The sequence below is a fragment of the Myxine glutinosa genome, chromosome 6 (assembly GCF_964187855.1).
Source record: "Myxine glutinosa chromosome 6, kmMyxGlut1.1, whole genome shotgun sequence".
Lineage (NCBI taxonomy): Eukaryota > Metazoa > Chordata > Myxini > Myxiniformes > Myxinidae > Myxine > Myxine glutinosa.
In genome coordinates, this window is record NC_136266.1 from 125,505,145 (window position 1) to 125,531,903 (window position 26,759).

The 26,759-nt window shown below is 48.5% G+C and overlaps 1 protein-coding gene across 2 annotated transcripts in view; it reads right to left on the reverse strand.

The window, feature by feature from the left end:
* LOC144892658 (uncharacterized) overlaps positions 1-24,500 on the reverse strand; it is a 139,299-nt gene extending 114,799 nt beyond the window's left edge. Inside the window, exon 1 of one of the 2 annotated variants that reach the window (XM_078780471.1) lies at positions 24,158-24,500. In XM_078780471.1, coding sequence (XP_078636597.1) covers positions 24,158-24,178 — 21 coding nt within the window. In that variant the 5' untranslated portion in view covers positions 24,179-24,500. Of the gene's footprint in view, positions 1-2,083; positions 2,311-24,157 lie in introns of those variants that run through there. The other variant, XM_078780469.1, reaches the window with a different exon arrangement.
* Between the last annotated feature and the right edge of the window lie 2,259 nt (positions 24,501-26,759).

The window sequence follows — 26,759 nt, forward strand, 5'->3', positions numbered from 1 at the left end:
AACCGGCACCGGCCATGACAGGGTTTACACCACCACTGCGCACGCGCGCGCACACACACACACACACACACACACACACACACACACACACACACACACACACACACACACACACACACACACACACACACACACACACACACGCATTCAGAACCCAGGTAGACCCGGTACCGGCCATGCCAGGGATTATACCACCGCGCATGCACACACACACACACACCGGACACATGCACACGCACGCATTCAGAACCCCGGTAGACCCGGCCATGCCAGGGTTTACACCACCGCGCATGCACACACACCAGACACACACACACACACACGCACACACAGAGGACACATGCACACACACACGTTCAGAACCCAGGTAGACCCGGTACCGGCCATGCCAGGGTTTACACCACCGCGCACGCACACACACATACACCGGACACACGCACACATACACACACACACAGGACACATGCACACGCTCAAAACCCAGGTAGACCCGGTACCGGTCATGCCAGGGTTTACACCACCGCACACGCACACACACATACACCGGACACACACACACACACACAGGACACATGCACATGCACACGTTCAGAACCCAGGCAGACCCGGTACCGGTCATGCCAGGGTTTACACCACCGCGCACGCACGCACACACACACACACACACACCGGACACACACACACACACCGGACACACACACACAGGACACATGCACACGCACACACACAGGACACACACACACACCGGACACACACACACACCGGACACACACACACAGGACACATGCACACACACACACACACACACGACACATGCACACGTACGCGTTCAGAACCCAGGTCGACCCGGTACCAGTCATGCCAGGGTTCACACCACCGCGCATGCACACACACATACACCGGACACACGCACACACATACACACACACACAGGACACATGCACATGCACACGTTCAGAACCCAGGCAGACCCGGTACCGGTCATGCCAGGGTTTACACCACCGCGCACGCACACACACACACATCGGACACATGCACACGCACGCATTCAGAACCCAGGCAGACCCGGTACCGGTCATGCCAGGGTTTACACCACCGCGCACGCACACACACACACACACACCGGACACACACACACACACACACACACACCGGACACACACACACAGGACACATGCACACGCACACACACACACAGGACACATGCACACACACACACGCACGCACACACACACACACACACACACACACACACACACACACACACACACACACACACACACACACACACACACACACACACACACACACGTACGCGTTCAGAACCCAGGTCGACCCGGTACCGGTCATGCCAGGGTTTACACCACCGCGCACGCACACACACCGGACACACGCACACACATACACATACACACACACACAGGACACATGCACATGCACACGTTCAGAACCCAGGCAGACCCGGTACCGGTCATGCCAGGGTTTACACCACCGCGCACGCACACACACACACCGGACACACACACACACACGACACACACACACACACACACACACACACACACACACACACACACACACACAGGACACATGCACACGTACACGTCCGCGTTCAGAACCCAGGGCGACCCGGTACCAGCCATGCCAGGATTACACCATCGTGCACGCACACACACATGCAGACCAAACGAAACACGGAAAGCCTGGTACTGGGCCCCCGGGTTTTTTGGGAAACCGGACCTGCCACGAGATGTTCAGGGAGAGTAAGGTAAAAACAGGTACGGGTAAGAGGGTACGGGGAAAGAAAAGAAACAAAGGTTGGAAGATCTGCGACTGTTCACTGGTCTCATGCGAAGAGCGAAATCGAAAAGCTTTTATAACTAAACGCGGACCTCGACGGAAACACCGTTCAGATTCCCCACCCATCGCTGTGTTTTCTCTTGAACATTTCCCGCCGCTGGCCGAACTATTTGAGCACGGAGGAGTGAAATTAATCGAAATGATTTCCCCTGAAACCTCCGGCGAGTAATCCTCTAACGATCTCTTGTTATTATCTTCTTGATATTTAAAAAATAACATTTACCTGAGGGAGAGGACGAGCCATGTGAATATTTATCGCGCGATCCGCAGGAGCTTCGAGTACTGACCGCGATCAAAAGGGGACTTCTTGTGTTTTGCAGAGGTAAAATCGTCCTGCTAGGTTTTAAATTTAAGAATATTTTATCTACGGAAATGTTCGCATTTCCTCCTTGAGCTAATTGCACTTTCAACTCTGAGCGTTTGTCTCCACTTCCGCCTTTTGGTTTTGCCGAGCAATCCAATGGTGTTCTTGCTTTCGGGAAATCGCATGAAGGATTGATCAATGATCATTGATGTAAGAAGGAATGAGGAATGAGGAGGGAGGAGCGAAGGCTGAATTAAGGTGAGCAGCAGCGGTGCGTTCCGTGGCCACCTAATGGACGGGTCCAATAAAAAAAACCGTCTTCCGGTCTCCATAGCCTCTTTCACCGCCATGGCTCGCAAACATTGGCCAAACAGCTTGGAAACATTCCCCAATTCATTTCCTCACTTGGCCTCGCCTTGCAACCTTACTCTGTCTACCTTTAGATTAACTGCACACACTACTTCCTCAGTGCACGTCCAACAAGACGACTTACTCTGACAGGTCCAAGTTTACAAGAGTACCGTAAATCTACGCAACGCGAATCACATGGTCCATACTATGGTCTTTCTACATTCTAACGATGGATCCCCCCTTCCAAGTAACAAACATCACATCACTGACCAAGCAGCTCTTCCTGGGTCTGCAGCCTATCAAACATACAACCCAACACTATATAGACCATACAAAACAAAGCCTTTTGCATCATCACAGGTTGCCTATCAAGCACATTCACACACCTAGGCGATAATGTTAAAAATCAAAGATCACTTGGACATGATTGGTCTATACATTGCCTTGCAAGTGCAAATGCCAATACGAATCACCCATACTACTCTAGTAGCTCATGGTGGTTGAGTATGCACTTTATTGTACAGACCTAAACTCTTCAGGAATCCACTAATTGAAGGTCCAGGAACAATATTTGGTTGGTAACACATTTGCCACTGACGGCGAAATAGCTGAAATGGCCATACCCCTTTTTGGGCCACGCCCCCTTTTTTGCCGTGACTGTATCTACAGAACCGTTGGACCTAGGAGGTTGCCCGACCACTCAAAATTTGCGCAATGGCCACATTATGGGGGGTCAGTAATACATTTTCATATCCAAAAGTCAATGGTTTTTAAGATAATTGCCAAAAACCGATTTCAACATGTTACGAACTACAATTGTATGATACCACCAAGGCCACAACATTATATGACACTTATACCTTTTGCATCATCCTATTTTGGAATTTACTTATTTGGATTTCTACACTTTTCGCCTTTACTACAGCCACAAAACGTGACACATTTAATGTTCCTGTCTCTGCAAGTGCACGTTTTGGTACTCATACATGCTCTTGGGCATTTGCATGGAGGAGGCAGGTCATCGGGCCTGCACGATACTGGCAGTATCACTGGTGTTATGCCAACGTCCGTTGCTTCATACCCATACTGGAGTGGATCTGGTTTGGTGACGGCAGGAGTTGGGGCTTGCAACCACATCTTACACTGAAGAAATGCTCGCTTTATGTGTTCTCGTAGCGTTGATGAACAGCACACAAGCTGGTTGAAGTCCAGTTCTTTCTTGGAGTTGTGGTACTGCTCCCATCGATATTCATCGAAAGTGGAACAGTCGGTCTTCTTTAATCCAGACACAAGGAACTTTTCAGCATTGCTTGTTATCTGTGGTGACAGTTCTTCTACACCAAACCCTTCCAGTAGGGAGAGATCGATGGATGCTTTCAGGCCAGACAGCTTTGGACCCACCTTGCTGGTACTGTCGCAACCGCTGAGAGCATGAATGGCTGGGAGACACGACACCAAACCGTTGTCCAGTTGATCAACCAACATGTGGACTGGTACAGGTTTCTTTGTTTTCCGGTTACCAAGCTTCACGTACAGCTTTTGTAGTTGCCAGGTTGTGTTGAAGTGGAAGATGAGGTTGACAAAGACATCTGTGTCAGGCGAGTCGACCAAGACTGATTGAACCCCGTGTTTCACAACACCATCATTAATATGGAACATGATTCTGTCGTCGGCTTCTTCTTGGTTGCTTGAGAGCTCTGCGATCTGTGTTTCAGTGCCAGCTAACAGTTTCCTGCATTCACCCCCATATACTCCTCCAAAGAATATTTCCTTGTCCGACTCGACATTCTGCAGCATCCACTTGAAGACAAACTCCTGCAACCGAACTTTGTTCAACATTGAGCTCCAGAACATATCAAGATCGACAGGGAGTTTCTGATTGTCAGACCCAATGGTGATTGTGATTTGTTCTGAGGAACTTCGCTGTGCCCGTTCCATTTGCTTGATTGATGATTTTTGATAAACATCAAAAATAATGTCTATTCTTGTGGACACGGAGCCTGTAGCAAGAATCCTGTTGGAAAGACTCTCAGCCAATTCCCCGAATGTGTGAAGGCCCATCTTTTTCATCGGTAGTTTACGCACAAGTGCCATGAAGTCCACTATTGTCATCTGAGCGTCACTCTTTACATTCCTCGTCTCCTGTGGAAGGCGACTGACAAGTTCCCTGGCTAAGGAGGCTTTATCGGGCTTCTTCAATTTGATGCCATCTTTACATTCAGTGGTGAGGAACTGGGATGTGCTGGTCAATTCATACTTCAGGAGTTCTAGCATGCTGTACCCTCTTTCTCTAGCATAGTCAATGTACCTAACCGTTTCCGCTGCATCCTTTTTCGCCATCGATTTCTTCGCTGTGAACGGAGTAGAAGTACGTTTCACGAAAACAGTCTTGCGGTTGGTAGGGATTGTATCATGTAGGTGCTTCTCCTTATCCTGAAATCTGGTCTCAACAAACTCTTCATAACTCTTCTCACCAATTTCCAGGCATTCAAGTAATCCGTCGACAACCTCCTGGGGAATGTCAGCTCCAGTAGAGATGTTCTGAAGTCTGATTCCAGCGTCGAACGGATTGTTGATGGATTTTATGTAATCCAGAAGGGCCTTTGCACGAACATGGCCAATCTTCGTAGAACTTGGATTGAACTCATGGTGTAGGCTCAGCTCACTGTCATCTTTGTCTCCCAAGTTGCACCATTCCAGCAGCTGTGCCACATGAAGATCTTTCTCATGCTTTAGGAGATTCCATAAGGCTACTGCTTCTTTCTGTCTGGTCATCCCAATGATACCTCCAGCAACCTTGGCGGGTTTATTGTAACACTTCTCGAGTGCCATGTCAAATCCTACTGCACTGCCTTGTCGGGTAGTGTGGTACATCACCCATCCACCATCTGTAAAGCATCTGTAGATACCCGGGAACTTCCTTTGTAGGTCCAGGCAATCTTCAAGGAACAGCGTACCCCATCTGCTATAGTTTGTCCGGCCAAACCCGAAGAACAAAGGCATGCACCTCCGCACAGCTGAAACGACAAAACACCCATGACCGGAATTTCTAGCCATGTCTAGACTCTAGTCTAGACTCTAGACTAAATTCTAGTCTAGACTCTAGTCTAGACTCTAGTCTTGACTCTAGTCTAGACTCTAGTCTAGTCTAGACTCTTCAGGAATCAAGTAATTGAACAATAGGAACAGGAACAGGAACAATTACGAATAATATTGTAGTTCGTAACATGTTGAAATCGGTTTTTGGCAATTATCTTAAAAACCATTGACTTTTGGATATGAAAATGTATTACTGACCCCCCATAATGTGGCCATTGCGCAAATTTTGAGTGGTCGGGCAACCTCCTAGGTCCAACGGTTCTGTAGATACAGTCACGGCAAAAAGGGGGCGTGGCCCAAAAAGGGGTGTGGCCATTTCAGCTATTTCGCCGTCAGTGGCAAATGTGTTACCAACCAAATATTGTTCCTGGACCTTCAATTAGTGGATTCCTGAAGAGTTTAGGTCTGTACAATAAAGTGCATACTCAACCACCATGAGCTACTCTAGTATACCACTGCATGTCCATCCACGCACAGACCCCTCGACACATTAATACAACACCACAAAAACACGACAACGACATCCTTCAAAACATCCCCCCACCAATCAGCAACAACATCAAAAAACACATTCACACTCACATCACCATCAACATATTTATCAACAAGAACAAAAAGACATAAAATGTCATAGCCTCCATGGTTTCAGTAATTTTACTGTACAGAGTTAAAGGCCGTCGGTCAACCATCTTTGGTCGGATACAAAACAAAATCGTCTGAATGTGTAGCTATACTCTCATGTATTGCCTGTGTGCCAAATTTGAACAAAAGTGGTCCCTGCATGTTCAATAAATGGTTGGGGAGACGTTTAAGAAAGAAAATGACCATCAGTGGGCCAGCTTGGCTCTGATCTTAAATAAATGACGTGATATGTAACCAATCATTCATTTTATGTGTGCCAAGTTTGAACAAGATCGGGAAATGTATATCCGAGAAATGGTTGGGGACGTGTTCAATATCGGGTTTTTAAAACTAAAATGGCCGCCAGTCTACCAAGGAAGGCCAACTGTGGCGAACTAAAATAGCCACATTTGTTCAGATCGCAAAATAAAGTGAGGTGCATGTGTATGCCCTCATGTACCATGCTTGTGACAAGTTTGATTGGGGGTTGATTAGGGAAAATACAACAAGGGTAAATAACAACAGAGGGTAATTGGGTCTGTTTGGGGAAATACATGAGAAGAGTAACGAAAACAAAAGAAAATCATTGTACATAACTGTACCAAGTTTAAATATAAATCCCTTCAGCTGGTCACAAGTTATCACATTTTTACCTGACATAACCTCTGACCTTTGACTTCAGGACACAAAATCGAATCAGTTCGTCTTTACAGCATTATATATACCTGTACCAAGTTTGAATGAGATCTCTTCAGCCGTTCTCAAGTTGGAGACCGATTACATCCTTTGACCTTTTACCTTTGACCTCTTGACTCCAAATTCTAATCAGTTAACCTTTACATCATTATGCACACCTGTACCAAGTTTGAATTAGATCACTTCAGCCGTTATCAAGTTATCGACCTATTAGGACTTTTACATTTTTTTTTAATTTTTTTTTTTGTATACTGAATTGAGGCTCGTGAAAGAGCTGACATTTACTTCACAAACAAACCAACCAGACAAACAAAATATATAAAAAGAGGGAGCGGAAGACAAGAGAAGGGGAAGCACACAAACACTTGAGAGCACACAACATTTAAGAGCAGGGAGATGTGTGGGAGGGAGAGGGCTTGGGGGGAGGAGGCGTGGGAAGGGGGGGGACCAAAATCGAATCAGTTAATCTTTACATCATAATACATACCTGCACCAAGTTTGAATTAGATCACTTAAGTGGTTCTCAAATTATAGACATATTACAGACGTTGACCTTTGACCTATTGACCTCTTGACTCCAAATTCTAATCATTTAATCTTTACATAATTATACATAGCTGTACCAAGTTTGAATTAGATCACTTCAGCCGTTATCAAGTTATAGACCTATTAGGACTTTCACCTTTGCCCCCCAAAATCTAATCAGTTAATCTTCACATTGAAGCGTGGTGCTCCGCACGCACCTTGTTTGCCAAAGAAGGTAAGCCACAATGCGTAGGGTCAAAAGAGTCTTTGTTGTAAAGCTCAAACTGTAGCACTGACTTGCTCGGGGCTGCGAGCCCCGTGTATATCCCGAGGCCATGCCTACCCCTCGGGCGTGGCCGACACCCTCTTGGTGCGCGGAATTGATGTCACCACGCCAGCGAGCCATCGTGTCCGCCACACGCGCCCCCCCCCCAGAATTCCCGCGCACCTGAAGGGTCAGTTTGCGGGGCAAACGGATGACCCGGCCGAAGCGCCCTCTGGCGGCTGGCGGCGTCTGGGATGCCAGGATGCCGTCTGGGATGCCGCTGGCGGCATCTGGGATGGGTGCAGGACAGGGTGGTGGCGTGCCGGCGGGGCTGGGCGATGCCGGGGGTCCGCTCGCCGGGGGGTGGCCTCGACGCGGGGGCCGAGCCACTGGCGGGGGGTGGTCCACGTCGAGGTGGGCCGGCTAGAGGCGGTCCACGGAAACGCGGTCAGGAGTACCGCCGATGTCCAGGGTGAAGTGTTTCGCCCCGGTCTCCAGCACGCGGAAGGGCCCGTCGTACGGGGGCCGCAGCGGTGTCCGGTGGGCGTCGTGGCGGACGAACATGTACTCCGCGGTGCGAAGCTCCGGGACGACGTGCGTTGGCGGGCACCCGTGGTGCACCGTTGGCACCGGGGCGAACCTCTGGGCGGTCTCCTGCAGTGCGGAGCGCTGCTGCGCCGCGGACCATGGTGCCGTGGAGTTGGGGAGGAACTCGCCCGGCACCCGCAGCGGTTGTCCGAAGACCAACTCCGCCGCGGATGCGCGCAGGTCGTCCTTGGGCGCCGTCCTGGGGCCCAGCAGGACCCAGGGGAGCCTGTCGACCCAGCCGCCGTCGCGGAGGAGCGTCACCCGGAGCCGAGAGGTGACGCTGCTGCCGGGCCGACCACGGCTCGGCGACCTTGGCCATCGCGAAGACCAGGGGCTTGTGGTCGACGAAGGCCATGAACGAACGGCCCTCGAGCAGATGGCGGAAATGCCGGACCGCCAGGTGAAGCCCGAGAAGCTCGCGGTCGAAGGTACTGTTTCGCCGTTCGTGCGGGCGGAGCTGCCGGCTGAAAAACGCCAGCGGCTGCCAAGCTCCCTTCACCCATTGCTCGTGCACCGAGCCCACCGCGTAGTCCGACGCATCGGTGGTGAGGGCGATCGGTGCATCGGGTGCCGGGTGCGCGAGCATGGTGGCGTTAGCCAAGGTGAGCTTCGCTCCCGCGAACGCCGCGTCCATCGGCTCGGTCCAAGCAACGTCACATTTGCCCGGCTTCCCCCGGAGGGCCTCGTGCAGGGGGCGCAGGAGCTGGGCGATGCGGGGCAGGAACCGGTGATAAAAGTTCACCATGCCTAGGAAATCCTGGAGCCCCTTGATCGTGCGGGGGCGCGGAAACCCCCTGACCGCCTCCACCTTGGCCGGTAAGGGGATGGCCCCGTGCCTGGTGACGCCGTGCCCCAAAAAGTCGATTTCGGCAACGCCGAACCGGCACTTGGCGGGGTTGATGATCAGGCCATGCTGGCCCAGGCATTCGAAGAGCGTGCGGAGATGGCGGAGGTGCTCCTCACGGGACGCGCTTGCGACGAGGATGTCGTCCAGGTAGACGTAAACGAAATCTAAGTCATGCAAGACGCTGTCCATCAGCCGCTGGAACGCCTGATCCGCATTCTTCAACCCGAAGGGCATCCGCAGAAACTCGAAGAGGCCGAATGGTGTAATGATGGCCGTCTTCGGTATGTCCTCCGGCCTGACGGGGACCTGGTGGTAGCCGCGGATGAGGTCCACCTTGGAAAAGAGGGACATTTTCGCCAACTGGGCGGAAAAGTCCTGGATGTGAGGGACTGTGTCGCGGTCGGGGGTGGTTGCATCGTTGAGGCGGCGGTAGTCCCCGCACGGCCGCCATCCCCCGCCGGGCTTCGGCACGATGTGCAGCGGCGATGCCCAAGCGCTCTTGGAGCGCCGCACGATGCCCAGCCGCTCCAGCATAGCGAACGCCGCTTTCGCCACCGCGAGCTTCGTCGGCTCGAGGCGGCATGCCCGGGCGTAGACCGGTGGCCCGACGGTGGGGATGTGATGCTCCACCCCGTGCTTGACGGCCACCGCCGAGAAGGTGGGCCACGTGAGGGCCGGGAAACTTGCGAGGAGGCGGGTAAAGTCATCCGCTGCCGGAAGCGTACAAACCAAACTCGCCGGGACGGAACCATTTAGCAAGCCGCTTGGTGAGCCGCTCAGTGAGCCGCTCAACGAGCTGCTCAGCGAACAAGCGAGCGAGCTAAAGGTTTCGGCCTGGACGAGCCATCTGTGCTTTACGTCGACCAGCAACCCATTTGCACATAGGAAGTCCGCACCGAGCAATGCCATGGGCATGCTGGCGGTTGCGAACGTCCATTGAAAGCGCTGCCCTCCAAACCGCAGGGAGAGGCAGCGCTTCCCGAATGTGCGTATGGGTGTACCGTTGGCTGCAAGCAACACGGGGCCCCGGCCCACGGTTCGCTTGTCGGATGTGTGGGCTGGGATGACGCTTACCTGCGCTCCTGTATCGCAGAGGAAGCGGCGCCCGGACAAGGTGTCCATGATGAATAAGAGGCTGCAGGAATTGCCGACGCTCAGGCCGAGCGTCGGCTCGGTCATTTCCCGACTTGCCAAACGAGCACGGCGGGCAACACTTCTTAGCCTTGTGGCCGAACCTGGCGTGGAAACGGCACCAGGCTTGCGGCGGGAGCGGCGGAGGCCGCGGCTTTCGCCGCTGCAGTGGTGGTGGGCGGGGTGTGGCGGCGGCCACGAGGTGTGCATCAGCCTCAGGATCCACGAGGTGTGCAGCCGCATCAGCCTCGGGATCCACGACGGCCGCACCAAAGCTCGCCCGCGTGTCACAAGCCGCGAAAAACTTGTCGGTCTCGACGACCAGAGCGCAGGGTTCCCCTATGTTGGAACCGGCCAACGCGAGGCGTACCTGTGCCGGTAGCTGGCGTAGAAAAAGCGCCCGGAATAAAAACTCCGGGGCTTTGACACCCAGCAACGGCAGCATGTCGTCCATCCGTACCGATGGTCGTGTGTTGCCAAGTTCGGGAAGGTCCAGGAGGTGGTCCGCCCGTTCGAACTCCGTGAGGCCGAACGTGGCGATGAGGAGACGTTTGAGCGCCCTGTACTTGTTCTCTGCTGGTGGGTGCCGCAGGATGGACACGACTCGGGCGGCCGTGCCGGGCCCGAGGGCGGCGATCACGTGATAGTAACGTGTCTCGTCCGCCGTTATTCCTCGAAGCTGGAACTGTGCTTCAGCCTGCACGAACCATACCTCGTCCTGTGCTTCCCAAAACTCAGGGAGCTTTACCGCGACCGCATTGCTGGCCATGGAGCGTTCTGTGGTCAGCGACGGCTGATCAAAAAGGGGTCACCAGTGAAGCGTGGTGCGAAGCACGCAACTTGTTTGCCAAAGAAGGTAAGCCACAACGCGTAGGGTCAAAAGAGTCTTTATTGTAAAGCTCAAACTGTAGCACTGACTTGCTCGGGCCTGCGAGCCCCGTGTATATCCCGAGGCCACGCCTACCCCTCAGGCGTGGCCGACACCCTCTTGGTGCGCAGAATGATGTCACCGCGCCAGCGAGCCATCGTGTCCGCCACAACATCATTATACATACCTGTACCAAGTTTGAATTAGATCACTTCAGCCATTCTCAAGTTACAGACATATTACAGACTTTGACTTTTGACCTTTGACCTCTTGACCCCAAAATCTAATCAGTTCATCTTTACATCATTCCACATAATTGTACCAAATTTGGTCAGAATCCCATCGCTGGTTGACAAGTTATCGCAGTAATAGGATTTTTACCTAACATGATCTCTCACCTTTGGCCTTTGACCTCGTGACCCCAAAATCTAATCAGTTCATCTTTACCTCATTATATATACCTGCACCAAGTTTGACTAAGATCCCTTCAGCTGTTCTCCAGTTTCATTGCGGTAAGAAAAACCTGTCACGGACGGACGGACAACCTGAATAAATAATGCCTCCGGCGACTTCGTTAAGAGAGGCATAAACACGGCCCAAACTAGAACGGCACTCAGTAGAGAGCATACCTTCGCCAAGTGAACAGTTTACGTTTTGTATCCCAGAGTAGCCCAGAAAATCGCAATACAGAATCACATTTAATTAAAAATCATCTGCCCAGAACTTTTTGAGATATCCTGCTGTGTATCGTTTGTGATCTCCCGCGATCCACCTTCGATAGCGGAGGTAAAAATATGATTTGCTATCTACTGTTATTCTTATCAATTAATGAAATGGTAACTTTATGTGATGGCATCATTGCCCATGAAGCTTATCCCAGTCCCACATCCCGAAGGCAGAGAAATGAATGCATGGCGTGCTCATGACTTGCTGTGCATGCACAACAAAGTCAATCTCTGGACAACTCGGATCAGGCCGACAACAAAAGCACAAAACAAGCACCTCATCACGACAACAAAATGAAAACAAGAAAGATCAATCAGAGATTGCAGACCCTCACCAGGACGTGTTGGTGTGGTCTACTTTGTGTGGTGTTTATTATCTGTTCTAATTTATGTTCGACGATTATTGACGATGTAGATTTATGTTCAATCCAATATGGCTCCCAAACTACGTGACCGATGACGTCATCGATTTAATTATCCTAAACCATTTTTGTGTCGATCATGCTGAAGACATTTTAAACTGATTGCATCAACCATTTTATTACTTGTCTAATTATGACGTCATAATGGAGGCACCGATGACATCATGAATATATTTTGTTCCCCATGGGGAGTACTTGACAATTTGCCATGTTTCGTTTTTTTCCATGGAGCGGTTTTGGAGATATAAAGGTGCAAAGTTTTCGGTTTTTCCAAGGTGATGCCTGCACCACATGACCTATGACGTCATAATTAGCATTACAAATTACACTGGAGGAGAAGCACCGATGGTTATAATTTATTGGCAATTGGACCAACAGCTGCAGAGAAAAGCATATTTGTGTTCTGTCCGGACAAACAAAGAGACAGACAATAAGACAATAAGACCCACATGCAATGCCCTCTCCTCTGGTGAGAATAACTAGGACGAAGAATGAGTCTTGCTTGTGAAGACCAGTGTCGATCTGCATTGGCAGACATGTAGAACAGGAACTCGATCCCACCCTTGTTGTCAACAAAGATGTACAATTTACTTTGGATTGAGATCCTCGAATGAATTTTTCAACAAATTGAAAACCTTGGAGCAAAAGTACGGTATTTGTACTGGAATCTGTGCTCAACATCAGCAAATGTACAACGGACAATTCCTACATAATCGTCTGATGTATGGTCTTGTCCTTGTGTCTGCCCAATCCTGATGTATGGTCTTGTCCTTGTGTCTGACCAATCCTGATGTATGGCGGTACATCTGACCACTGCAAGTCATTCTCCAAACAGAACTTGGTCCCTGGAATCGTTATAGCCATTTGATGTCCTTCAGTCAGTCCTTCCTTCCTTCCTTCTAGTAGTGGGTCCATTAACATTTTTCGTTTGCAGCTCAACGGATAGTTTTGAAACTCGGCATGATGATTCATTACGTAATTGATGCGCAAAACAAATGGAGTCCTTTTTAAATTTCCATCCACGTGGTGAGATAATTAGCTCATTATCTCAAAATGAGCTCCTCACTACATACAAGGCTTTGATCCACAGGTCAATGAAATACTGCTCTTCCCCTGGGCTGGTGCTCCTGCCTCACACCTAGCTCGTCTTCACGCTGTTCAAACCGAAGCTTTCAGAATCATTCGAATCTCCGCTATGAAGCTAACTCTGGGGGCCTTCCACTCACTCACCGCAGGCAGATTGGTGGTCTTTCTGTCTTCTACCGACTCTTCTCCGGCCTCCCCACCCCCCCTAACCCTGTCTGTGCTCTGTCCCCCAAATACTCCTATAGGTCGCACAAGGTCTGCCAGCAACCCTCTTACGATTAAACTGTCAAAATCTAGGCTCTCTGGTCACCTTTACTCTTTCATTCCTTTTTTCTCCCGCATCTGGAACAAACTCCCCCACTCCCTTCAATCCCACCCCTCCCTCCAGGTCTTTAAAACAGCTGTTCACCACCATCTCTTATCTTCCCTCATCGAAAACCTTCATCTTTTCTACCCCCGTTAATTCACCCCAGATCCACTTTTCTGAAATACCTACTTCTTTCCTGGAAGTCCTTGCAGTGTCCATGTGTTTAATACCTCTCCCAACCCCCTCCCCAAACCCTCTCCCTACCACAGATCTCCCGGTGTCCCTGTTCTCTACTGTTGGCCTTGTGTGCTTCCCTCTCTCTCCCCATCTTGTCTCCCGCTCCCTTGATCATATATTTTTTGCGTCAGTTTGTTTTTATGTGGTGTTTGGTGGGGGGGAGGGGGGGTCCTTCGGGGGGGGGGGGGGGAGGGAGCAAGTCCAAGCAGGATATAAAGGCCCCTTTCCCTCAACACACCTTAAAACAGGTAAGAATTCCCACCTACATGAACATACATGGCGTATTAGGACTTAATCGAAGTATTAACATTTTCCGCCAAATGTCGAAATGTAATAGTTTTCTCTACAGATATAAACTGCAATAAAGATTAATGCTTTCAGTCATGGCCGAGTGTCCTTTTGCTCACGTCATTAACCTCCATAAAAAGATGGGATATTAATCGGGGAGGGAGGGGCGCCATGCAGCAGGTAATTCCACGCATTCATGTTTTTTGAAACTGGAGAGCACAACTGTGGCCATGATAGGTGTCACCACCTACCCTCGTAAATGGCAGTTTACAGATGTGAATCATGTCATTTCCTTCAAGTGTGCATTCGATTGAGAGATGAGAACATTTTTACCTCCGCCACCAAAGGTGGATGGAGGTTATGTTTTCACCCCTATCTGTTTCTCTGTCTGTGATGTCTGCGAACAAAATATCTCAAAAAAAAGTTATGGACGGATTCGGACGAAATTTGTCAGAGAAGTAGAGTATGTGACAAGGACGAAATGATTAGATTTTGGTGAAGATCCAGATTCGGATCCGGCTACGAGCATTTTTAAGTGATTCTTCATCATTTTTTTTTTTGTTTGTTTTTTGTATACAAGATCGAGGCTCGTGAAAGAGCGAACATTAATCACACAGAAAGACAAACAGACACATAAAACAAATAACATCGGGAGCGGTAGACAAGATGGGGAGAGAGGGGAAAGGACACAAACACAACATTTGAGAGCAGGGAACGAGAGACATGGAGACATCGAGAGATCTGTGGGACGGAGAGGGCTTTGGAGGGGAGGCATGTGAAGGGGGGGGGGGGGGTGGGAGAGGTATAAACATATGGACACTGCCAGGACTTCCAGGAAAGAAGTTGGAATTTCAAACAAGGTGGATCTGGGGTGAATTAGTGGGGGTAGAAAAGATCAAGGTTTTGGATGGGGGAAGATAAGAGATGGTGGTGAACAGCTGTTTTAAAGACCTGGAGGGAGGAGTGGGATTGAAGGGAGTGTGGGAGTTTGTTCCAGAGGCGGGAGAAAAGAGGAATGAAAGAGTGAAGGTGAGCAGAGAGCCGAGATTTTGGCAGTTTAACCATCAGAGGGTTGCTGGCAGATCTTGTGCGACCTGTAGGAATATTTGAGGGACAGAGCACAGAGAGAGCTGGGGGAGCAAGGCCGGAGAGGAGTCGGTAGAAGACAGAAAGACCACCTACCTGCCTGCGGTGAGTGAGTGAAAGGCCCTCAGAGATAGCTTCATCGCGGGAGATTCCAATGATTTTGAAAGCTTTGGATTCAACAGCGTGAAGCCGAGCCAGGTGTGAGGCAGGAGCACCAGCCCATAGGGGAGAACAGTATTCCATTGAGCTGCGGATGAAAGCCTTGTATGTGGTGAGGAGCTCAGGTGTGCCGAGGAAGGACTTCGCATGACGGAGGATGCCCAGTCGACGACTGGCTTTGGAGGCCAGCTTGGAAATGTGGTTTTCCCAAGAAAGATCATGGCAGATAGTGAGACCCAAAAGCTTGAGCGACAGAACTTCTTGGAGAGGATTGTTGAGAAAGTAGATGGGAGGGTTGTCCAGTCGATCTTTTCGGAGAGACATAGGAAGAGAGTGAGATATTGGGCCAAAAACGATACATAGCAGGATATCTCAAAAGGTTGTGGAAGGATTTGGCCAAAACTTGGTGCACCGGTTGGGTGTCTGACAAGGACGAATCGATTCGATTTTGGTGAAGATCTGAATATGGATTCGGATATGAGGACTATTTATTTTTTAACTGATTCTTCACCATTGGGAGATGGAGCCAAAAACGATGCATAGCAGGATATCTCAAAAAGTTATGTATGGATTTGGACAAAACTTGTTGGACAGATTGGGTGTGTAACAAGAAAGAACCGATCCAATTTTGGTGAAGATCTGGATCCGGATCCGGCTAGTAGAATATTTTAAGTGATTCTTCACCATTGAGTGATATAGGTGGAGTTTCGCTGCATACTGAGTGCTGTTCTAGTTTCTGCAGTTTCCATCGTAATCAAAAGTAATGTATAGATTAAGGATTTGTAAAGGCTCTGCGAGCTGCGACCCTTCCACAGGTCTGCAGAAGTGTTACATGACTCAATAAGCTTGAATAGCGCTCGCCAAGTGGCTCCCCTGATTTTAAACACTCAAGCAAGCACTCCAAAGAAACGGTTTATAAGGAACGGCTGGCTTGGCAAGCGATACCAAGCTCATTGCCAACGGCAAATACATGATGTTCCAAAGCTTGGTTGTTGTTAAGGGCGCGTTGACTGCCTGGAAACGGCAAAGCCACGCACAGCCCCTCGCTGACTGCGTTGAAATCGTTAAGCCACGCCCCTCGCTCAGTTGTGTTTGCAATGAGTCGAAATCGATTAATTCGTGAGTCGTGAAAGTTATAAACATCCAATTAATTGCTCAACTGTGGGTTGTGTCGTCCTTTAAAATAAGCAAATATTATGTGTAAACAGAGATGGTTTGATCGAGAGGAAGGAACGAGGTCAGAATGCCTTCAAAGTGTTAAATGGCTGATTTGAGTTGTGATTTTACCAACTTTGAAGCTGCTTGAAGATGATTAAAGGAAAGTTATTCGAGTATTTCCTTTTGGAGAATTACTCAAATAAATCCGCAATGAGGGAAACTCGAGTGAGCTCGATGTGACGCTGAACGGAGGGGATGGAGACGGTACAGGGAGGGAAAGAAAGCACAAATGTTGGGATGGATCAGAAGGGCATGTCCTCTACGTGGTCCGCCTCTCCGGTTTTTTAAGCGCGCAATTCAATCACTTGATTCGGGTAGTGAACGGTCACGACCTCGTTGTCGCTTGTTGTCGTTGTCACGACCTCGTTGTCTCGAACGGTCACGACCTCATCACGACCTCGTTGTCGACCTCGTTGTCTAATGTCACGACCTAAGGTGGTGAAGGTCATGACCTCATTGACCTCATTGTCTTGATCTTGTTATCTTGTTTTCCTGTGAGGTTGTGAACGGTCCGCCCCCTCCCAGGCTCGTGTAGTAGAAGGGACCTGGGAGGAAAGACAGGATTTCACTCATCCTTCCCATGGGCCTTACCTCTCCCCCCCTTCCCCTCCTCTAGACCCCCCCCCCCCCAAACATTCATCAAAATAAAAACAGAAAAATGAAACCTCATGGAGGTGCTCAGAATATCGGCACCATGAACCCCACATTGACGTGGTTCTCAGCACCATGAACGCGACATTGAGGTGGCTCTCGGCACCATGAACCACACATTAACGTGGTTCTCGGCACCATGAACCCCACATTGAGGTGGTTCTCAGCACCATGAACCCCACATTGAGGTGGTTCTCCACACCATGAACCCCACATTGACTGGTTCTCGGCACCAAGAACCCCACATTGAGGTGGTTCTCGGCACCATGAACGCGACATTGAGGTGGCTCTCGTCACCATGAACCCCACATTGACGTGGTTCTCGGCACCATGAACCCCACATTGAGGTGGTTGTACAACGGTAGGGGACCAACAAGCATTCTGAGTATTGCGCTGCAATACATGTCCCCTACCGGCAGTCTGTCGTCCGGAAAACTGTTGGGGAAATTACCAATGTTCAAAGTGCCATAACTTTGTCAAAAATGATCGAAACGTCGTGAAGTTCGAACTTCGTCTGTATCTTATCATGAGGACACCATGTACCAAGTTTGAAATCACTAGCATTAAGAGTTTAGAAAAAAAGTCCGGAAAACTGTTCTTTGCGTGACAGACTGACAGACGGACAGACTGACAGACTGACTGACAGACAGACGGAGGGACGGAGAGCAAACCGATAGTCCACTCCGGTGTACAACGGTAGGGGACTTATAATAAACGGACTCAAATGCAATACCCTCTCCTCCGGCGAGGGCAACTAGAACAGCACTCAGTAGAGAACACACCTCCACCTGGTTGGCCCCATAACTCAATCGTGAAGAATCACTTAGAAAATTAAACTAGACGGATCTTCACCAAATTTGAATCAATTCTTCCTTGTCACACACACAACTTGTCAAACAGGTTTCGTCCAAATCCATCCACAAAGTTTTGAGATATTCTGCTATGTATCGTTTTTGGCCCAATCTCCCAATGGTGAAGAATCACTTAAAACATTCTAGTAGCCGGATCCAGATCTTCACCAAAATCTATTCGTTTCATCCTTGTCACATACGCTTCATCTCTGCCAAACTTCGTCCAAATCCATCCACAACTTTTTGAGATATCTTGTTCACAAACAGACAAATGAAAAATCGGTCAGAGACCGAGGACTTGCCGGGATGTACTTTTTTATCGGCCATTTTGGACAAATATGGCGGCCGAACCACGTGACCGATGATGTCATCATTATTTGTTTTCTGAACTAATTTATTCCGAGATTATGCTAAAGAAATTTCATCTTGATCAGATGAAGTTTTGTACTTGTCGAATTATGGTGTCATAATGGAGGCACATATGACATCTTCATAAACATTATATTCCCCATGGAGAGTTCTTTACAAAGAGCCATGTCTCAATTTTTTCTATTCAGCACTTTCGGAGATATAGTGTAACTTTTTTTGGTTTTTCCAAGATGGCGGACGAACCACGTGACCGATGACGTCATCATTATTATTTTTTTCTCCACCAGTTTATGCCGACATGCCGCTCAAGAAATTGCATCTTGATTGGATGAAGTTTTGTACTTGTCGAATTATCAAATTATGATGTCATAATGGAGGCCTCAGGCCGAAAAATTGGGCACAGTCTATTCCAGGGCAAGACAAATATGTGTGTAAAGTTTGGCGATTCTATGTGCAACGGTGTAGACGTAGTATTGCGCACAAACAGACAAACAGACAAACAGATAAACAGACAGTCAGACAGACAAACCAACCAACCAACATACACAGGGAATTACCAGTGAACTGGTACTCAATTTGCAGACTTCAGAAGGATGACAGGCTGAGTCAACCCCCCTGGCGTTAATCCAGTGATCGACCGGGATTCGAACCCAGGATCCTAGGATCATTCGAACCCAGGATCATGCCTGAGATAACAAGCTGGCACCCTAACCGCGAAGCCAACACAAGGCTGTGTGAAGGTAATAAAAAGTTGGATTTCAAAACAAATTCTTACAGGAAAGTGAAGTACATAACATGCCATTTATTTGTGGAAAAGAACATCGAGGAGATGCGCACCATTTCGTCTGACACATTCCTCCAATCTTGGACGCCAATTATTCATGACGTTCTGCAAGATGGCCACATCAATATCATTGATTTTGCATCTGATGTTTTCCTTAAGTTCATGCAGAGTTTGTGGACGGTTAACATATACTTTGTCCTTTAGATATGACCACAATAAATAATCACATGCAGTCAAATTGGGTTACCTCGCTGGCCATGGAATACAGCCGTTTCTGGAAATGACATGCTTTGGAAAGAGGGACCTCACAGTGGTCATGGACACTCTGGCGGTGTGGGAGGTTGCACCATCTTGCTGAAACCACATCATTGGGCTCACTTCTGCAAATCTGTTTAATTATCTGGAGAGGAAGTTAGAAATCATATCGGTATATTGAGCTGCAGTAACAGTGACGGCATTTTTCCGTTATCATTCTCAAAGAAGTAATGCCTAGGTCACACATAGGCGGATATTTTGGCGACTACCGGCGACTGCCGGCGATCAAGATTTTTCGGCGACTACTGGCGATGTCGGGCGGTCAAATATGGTCAGGCGGCAGTATGGCGACTGCAGGCGGCCACATTGCGCCTGCATTGCGACGACGCCCCGAGTGGGATGGCGACTGTCGAAGATCGACGACGACTGCATTGCGGATGCACGGCGGCAGCGTGGCGACAGTCTGGCGGCTAGATTACGACCGATGGCGGATCGCGGCGACTGCATTGGGGCCGGGTGGCGGTGTACTCCGACGTCCGCAAGACTGCAATAAGACCGCCGGCGATTGGAGACGATTCACACAACTTTTTTAATCTTTATCTCTCTGTTTTACATTTCACTTTATTCATTTCAATGATGTATGACATGAAGCATAAAGATGTTTGATGTACAATTTATAAAGTTAATAAAGATGTATCATTGTAATGTAATTGTTGGAACCCATCTGTGGATCGGTCCCATCAGCCGATGGGTCTGGCCCATCTGTGGATGCACGAGAAATGACGGTGCAGACCCATCGGCCGATGGGTCTGCGCCATCTGCAGATGTGTTGTTCACCTTGAAGGAATGTGCATGCATCAATGGTGGATGAGTATGTTTATTTGAACCTAAAAATAAGCAATTGATGTCATAAATGTTTATAAAGCAGTCCGTGACATGTGGTTTGTCGATAACCGTTTGTCGATAAGATAAAAATAAGATAATGTCGCTCCATTTAAATAAGATAATGTCGCTCTCCATTGTTTATATGGCAATTCCTGGCACCATTTCTGTGGGGTGATTGCGGAAGACTATGAGCGACTGGGTTGCGGTCGCTTTACGCTCTTATTACGTATACCGACGACAGCATGGCGGCTCCATCACGACAGCATGGCGGATTTTTTTTCCATTGCGACTGAGCGCGCCGTTTTTAAACATTTTAAAAACTTTTTTGGCCCCTTTGCGACTCTTGCCGATTGCAGCCGACCTGGGGAGGATAACCGCGACTACAGGCGACCGTCCATTACGGTTTCATTACGATTGTCGGCGGATGGTGGCGATTTTTTCAGTCGCCAGAAGTCGCCGACAAATCCGCCTATGTGTGACCTAGGCATAAGGCCCGATGATGCCGAACGACGAAAGTGCACACCACAGTGACTTTGGGACTGTGTAACGGTTTCGTGTGCATTTCTCTTGGGTTTTATGCTGCCACAAAACGAGTATTTTGCTTATTTACACAGCCACATAGATGAAAATGTGCTTCATCAGACATGAACAAATTGTTAGCCATGTTTTGGTTTTCATTTCCGTCCATAAATGAAAGCATTCCCTCACAAAAATTCCAGCGGGCAATCTCATCATCTTGGCTTAATTCCTGAACAGTTTAAATTTTAAAGGGTTAAAAGTTGAAATTATTATGCAGTATGCGGCATAGTGTAGTGGTGACGTGTGAAAAATTATTAAGGCTGACGCTTGCTTTTGGCTGGAGCGATGCGGACTTCTCAAAACTGACTCCCTTACATGCTCAATGTATTGTGCCGTTCTTACTGATTTGGGTGCTCCCGGCTGTTTCTCTTTTAAAGTTGAACTGGTCCTCTCAAACTTCTGAACCATTAACTTGATATCACGAACAGACGGCACATTTCCATGACGTTGAACATTGAAATGGAGTTTGAATTGACATTGTGCAGTAGTTTTTATTTTTTATTTTTTTGTATACAGAATCGAGGCTCGAGAAAGAGCTAACATTAATCACAAAAAAAATAATCAAACAAACAAAATATATAAAAAGAGGGAGCGGAAGACAAGAGAAGGGGAAGCACACAAACACTTGAGAGCACACAACATTTAAGAGCAGGGAGATGTGTGGGAGGGAGAGGGCTTGGGGGGAGGAGGCGTGGGAAGGGGGATGGGGGTGGGAGAAGTATAAAACACAATGACACCAAGGACTTCCAGGAAAGAAGTTGGTATTTCAAAAAAGTGGATTTGAGGTGAAATTAGTGGGGGTAGAAAAGATCAAGGTTTTGGATCGGGGAAGATAAGAGATGGTGGTGAACAGCTGTTTTAAAGACCGGGAGGGAGGAGTGGGATTGAAGAGAGTGAGGGAGTTTGTTCCAGAGGCGGGAGAAAAGAGAAATTAAAGAGTGAAAGTGAGCAGATAGCCTTGATTTTGGCAGTTTAACCATAAGAGGGTTGCAGGCAGATCTTGTGCGACCTGTATGAATATTTGGGGGACAGAGTCCAGAGAGAGCTGGGGGAGCAAGGCCGGAGAGGAGTCGGTAGAAGACGGAAAGACCACCAACCTGCCTGCGGTGAGTAAGTGAAAGGCCCTCGGAGATAGCTTCATCGCAGGAGATTCCAATGATTCTGAACGCTTTGGTTTCAACAGCGTGTGTGCATATGGGAACACCAAGAGGCCAAAAATCAAAATCAAATGAAGAAGAACCTTTCAAACCACTGTGCAATTCTAAAGGGTTTTGTTCGTTTCTTGGCTTTGCCTTTGTCATTAAAAATGCCAAACTCTTCCTTTGGACATGGGTGTGATGTCTATGCCAACCTATGGTTTTGGTGAGGGAACTCGACCTACAAACACACACATACATTACACACACATATACATTACACACATATACACACACACACGCGCGCACACACACACACACACACACACACACACACACACACACACACACACACACACACACACACACACACGCACGCGCACACACACACACACACACACACACACACACACACACACACACACACACACACACACACACACACACACACACACACCAGGCACACGCACACGTTCAGAACCCAGGTAGAACCGGTACCGGCCATGCCAGGGTTTACACCACCACCGCGCACGCACGCACACACGCGCGCGCGCACACGTGCGCACACACACACACACACACACACGCATTCAGAACCCAGGTAGACCCGGTACCGGCCATGCCAGGGATTATACCACCGCGCATGCACACACACACACACCGGACACATGCACACGCACGCATTCAGAACCCCGGTAGACCCGGCCATGCCAGGGTTTACACCATCGCGCATGCACACACACCAGACACACACACACACACGCACACACAGAGGACACATGCGCACACACACGTTCAGAACCCAGGTAGACCCGGTACCGGCCATGCCAGGGTTTACACCACCGCGCACGCACACACACATACACCGGACACACGCACACATACACACACACACAGGACACATGCACATGCACACGCTCAAAACCCAGGTAGACCCGGTACCGGTCATGCCAGGGTTTACACCACCGCACACGCACACACACATACACCGGACACACGCACACACACACACACACACACACACACACACAGGACACATGCACATGCACACGTTCAGAACCCAGGCAGACCCGGTACCGGTCATGCCAGGGTTTACACCACCGCGCACGCACACACACACACACACACACACCGGACACACACACACAGGACACATGCACACACACACACACACACACACGACACATGCACACGTACGCGTTCAGAACCCAGGTCGACCCGGTACCGGTCATGCCAGGGTTCACACCACCGCGCATGCACACACACATACACCAGACACACGCACACACATACACACAGGACACATGGAAATGCACACGTTCAGAACCCAGGCAGACCCGGTACCGGTCATGCCAGGGTTTACACCACCGCGCACGCACACACACACACCGGACACACACACACACATACATACACACGACACACGCACACACGCACACACACGCACACACACACACACACACAGGACACATGCACACGTACACGTCCGCGTTCAGAACCCAGGGCGACCCGGTACCAGCCATGCCAGGGTTACACCATCGTGCACGCACACACACATGCAGACCAAACGAAACACGGAAAGCCTGGTACTGGGCCCCCGGGTTTTTTTGGGAAACCGGACCTGCCACGAGATGTTCAGGGAGAGTAAGGTAAAAACAGGTACGGGTAAGAGGGTACGGGGAAAGAAAAGAAACAAAGGTTGGAAGATCTGCGACTGTTCACTGGTCTCATGCGAAGAGCGAAATCGAAAAGCTTTTATAACTAAACGCGGACCTCGACGGAAACACCGTTCAGATTCCCCACCCATCGCTGTGTTTTCTCTTGAACATTTCCCGCCGCTGGCCGAGCTATTTGAGCACGGAGGAGTGAAATTAATCGAAATGATTTCCCCTGAAACCTCCGGCGAGTAATCCTCTAACGATCTCTTGTTATTATCTTCTTGATATTTAAAAAATAACATTTACCTGAGGGAGAGGACGAGCCATGTGAATATTTATCGCGCGATCCGCAGGAGCTTCGAGTACTGACCGCGATCAAAAGGGGACTTCTTGTGTTTTGCAGAGGTAAAATCGTCCTGCTAGGTTTTAAATTTAAGAATATTTTATCTACGGAAATGTTCGCATTTCCACCTTGAGCAAATTGCACTTTCAACTCTGAGCGTTTGTCTCCACTTCCGCCTTTTGGTTTTGCCGAGCAATCCAATGGCAATGGTGTTCTTGCTTTCGGGAAATCGCATGAAGGATTGATGTAAGAAGGAATGAGGAATGAGGAGAGAGGAGCGAAGGATGAATTAAGGTGAGCAGCAGCGGTGCGTTCCGTGGCCACCTAATGGGCGGGTCCAATAAAAAAAACCGTCTTCCGGTCTCCATAGCCTCTTTCACCGCCATGGCTCGCAAACATTGGCCAAACAGCTTGGAAACATTCCCCAATTCATTTCCTCACTTGGCCTCGCCTTGCAACCTTACTCTGTCTACCTTTAGATTCACTGCACACACTACCTCCTCAGTGCACGTCCAACAAGACGACTTACTCTGACAGGTCCAAGTTTACAAGAGTACCGTAAATCTACGCAACGCGAATCGCATGGTCCATACTATGGTCTTACTACATTCTAACGATGGATCCCCCCTTCCAAGTAACAAACATCACATCACTGACCAAGCAGCTCTTCCTGGGTCTGCAGCCTATCAAACATACAACCCAACACTATATAGACCATACAAAACAAAGCCTTTTGCATCATCACAGGTTGCCTATCAAGCACATTCACACACCTAGGCGATAATGTTAAAAATCAAAGATCACTTGGACATGATTGGTCTATACATTGCCTTGCAAGTGCAAATGCCAATACGAATCACCCATACCACTGCATGTCCAACCACGCACAGACCCCTCGACACATTAATACAACACCACAAAAACACGACAACGACATCCTTCAAAACATCCCCCCACCAATCAGCAACAACATCAAAAAACACATTCACACTCACATCACCATCAACATATTTATCAACAAAAACAAAAAGACATAAAATGTCATAGCCTCCATGGTTTCAGTAATTTTACTGTACAGAGTTAAAGGCCGTCGGTCAACCATCTTTGGTCGGATGCAAAACAAAATCGTCTGAATGTGTAGCTATACTCTCATGTATTGCCTGTGTGCCAAATTTGGACAAAAGTGGTCCATGCATGTTCAATAAATGGTTGGGGAGACGTTTAAGAAAGAAAATGACCATCAGTGGGCCATCTTGGCTCTGATCTTAAATAAATGACGTGATATGTAACCAATCATTCATTTTATGTGTGCCAAGTTTGAACAAGATCGGGAAATGTATATCCGAGAAATGGTTGGGGACGTGTTCAATATCGGGTTTTTAAAACTAAAATGGCCGCCAGTCTACCAAGGAAGGCCAACTGTGGCGAACTAAAATAGCCACATTTGTTCAGATCGCAAAATAAAGTGAGGTGCATGTGTATGCCCTCATGTACCATGCTTGTGACAAGTTTGATTGGGGGTTGATTAGGGAAAATACAACAAGGGTAAATAACAACAGAGGGTAATTGGGTCTGTTTGGGGAAATACATGAGAAGAGTAACAAAAACAAAAGAAAATCATTGTACATAACTGTACCAAGTTTAAATATAAATCCCTTCAGCTGGTCACAAGTTATCACATTTTTACCTGACATAACCTCTGACCTTTGACTTCAGGACACAAAATCGAATCAGTTCGTCTTTACAGCATTATATATACCTGTACCAAGTTTGAATGAGATCTCTTCAGCCGTTCTCAAGTTGGAGACCGATTACATCCTTTGACCTTTTACCTTTGACCTCTTGACTCCAAATTCTAATCAGTTAACCTTTACATCATTATGCACACCTGTACCAAGTTTGAATTAGATCACTTCAGCCGTTATCAAGTTATCGACCTATTAGGACTTTTACATTTTTTAAAAAATTTTTTTTTTGTATACTGAATTGAGGCTCGTGAAAGAGCTGACATTTACTTCACAAACAAATCAACCAGACAAACCAAATATATAAAAAGAGGGAGCGGAAGACAAGAGAAGGGGAAGCACACAAACACTTGAGAGCACACAACATTTAAGAGCAGGGAGATGTGTGGGAGGGAGAGGGCTTGGGGGGAGGAGGCGTGGGAAGGGGGGGGACCAAAATCGAATCAGTTAATCTTTACATCATAATACATACCTGCACCAAGTTTGAATTAGATCACTTAAGTGGTTCTCAAATTATAGACATATTACAGACGTTGACCTTTGACCTATTGACCTCTTGACTCCAAATTCTAATCATTTAATCTTTACATAATTATACATAGCTGTACCAAGTTTGAATTAGATCACTTCAGCCGTTATCAAGTTATAGACATATTAGGACTTTCACCTTTGCCCCCAAAATCTAATCAGTTAATTTTCACATTGAAGCGTGGTGCTCCGCACGCAACTTGTTTGCCAAAGAAGGTAAGCCACAATGCGTAGGGTCAAAAGAGTCTTTGTTGTAAAGCTCAAACTGTAGCACTGACTTGCTCGGGGCTGC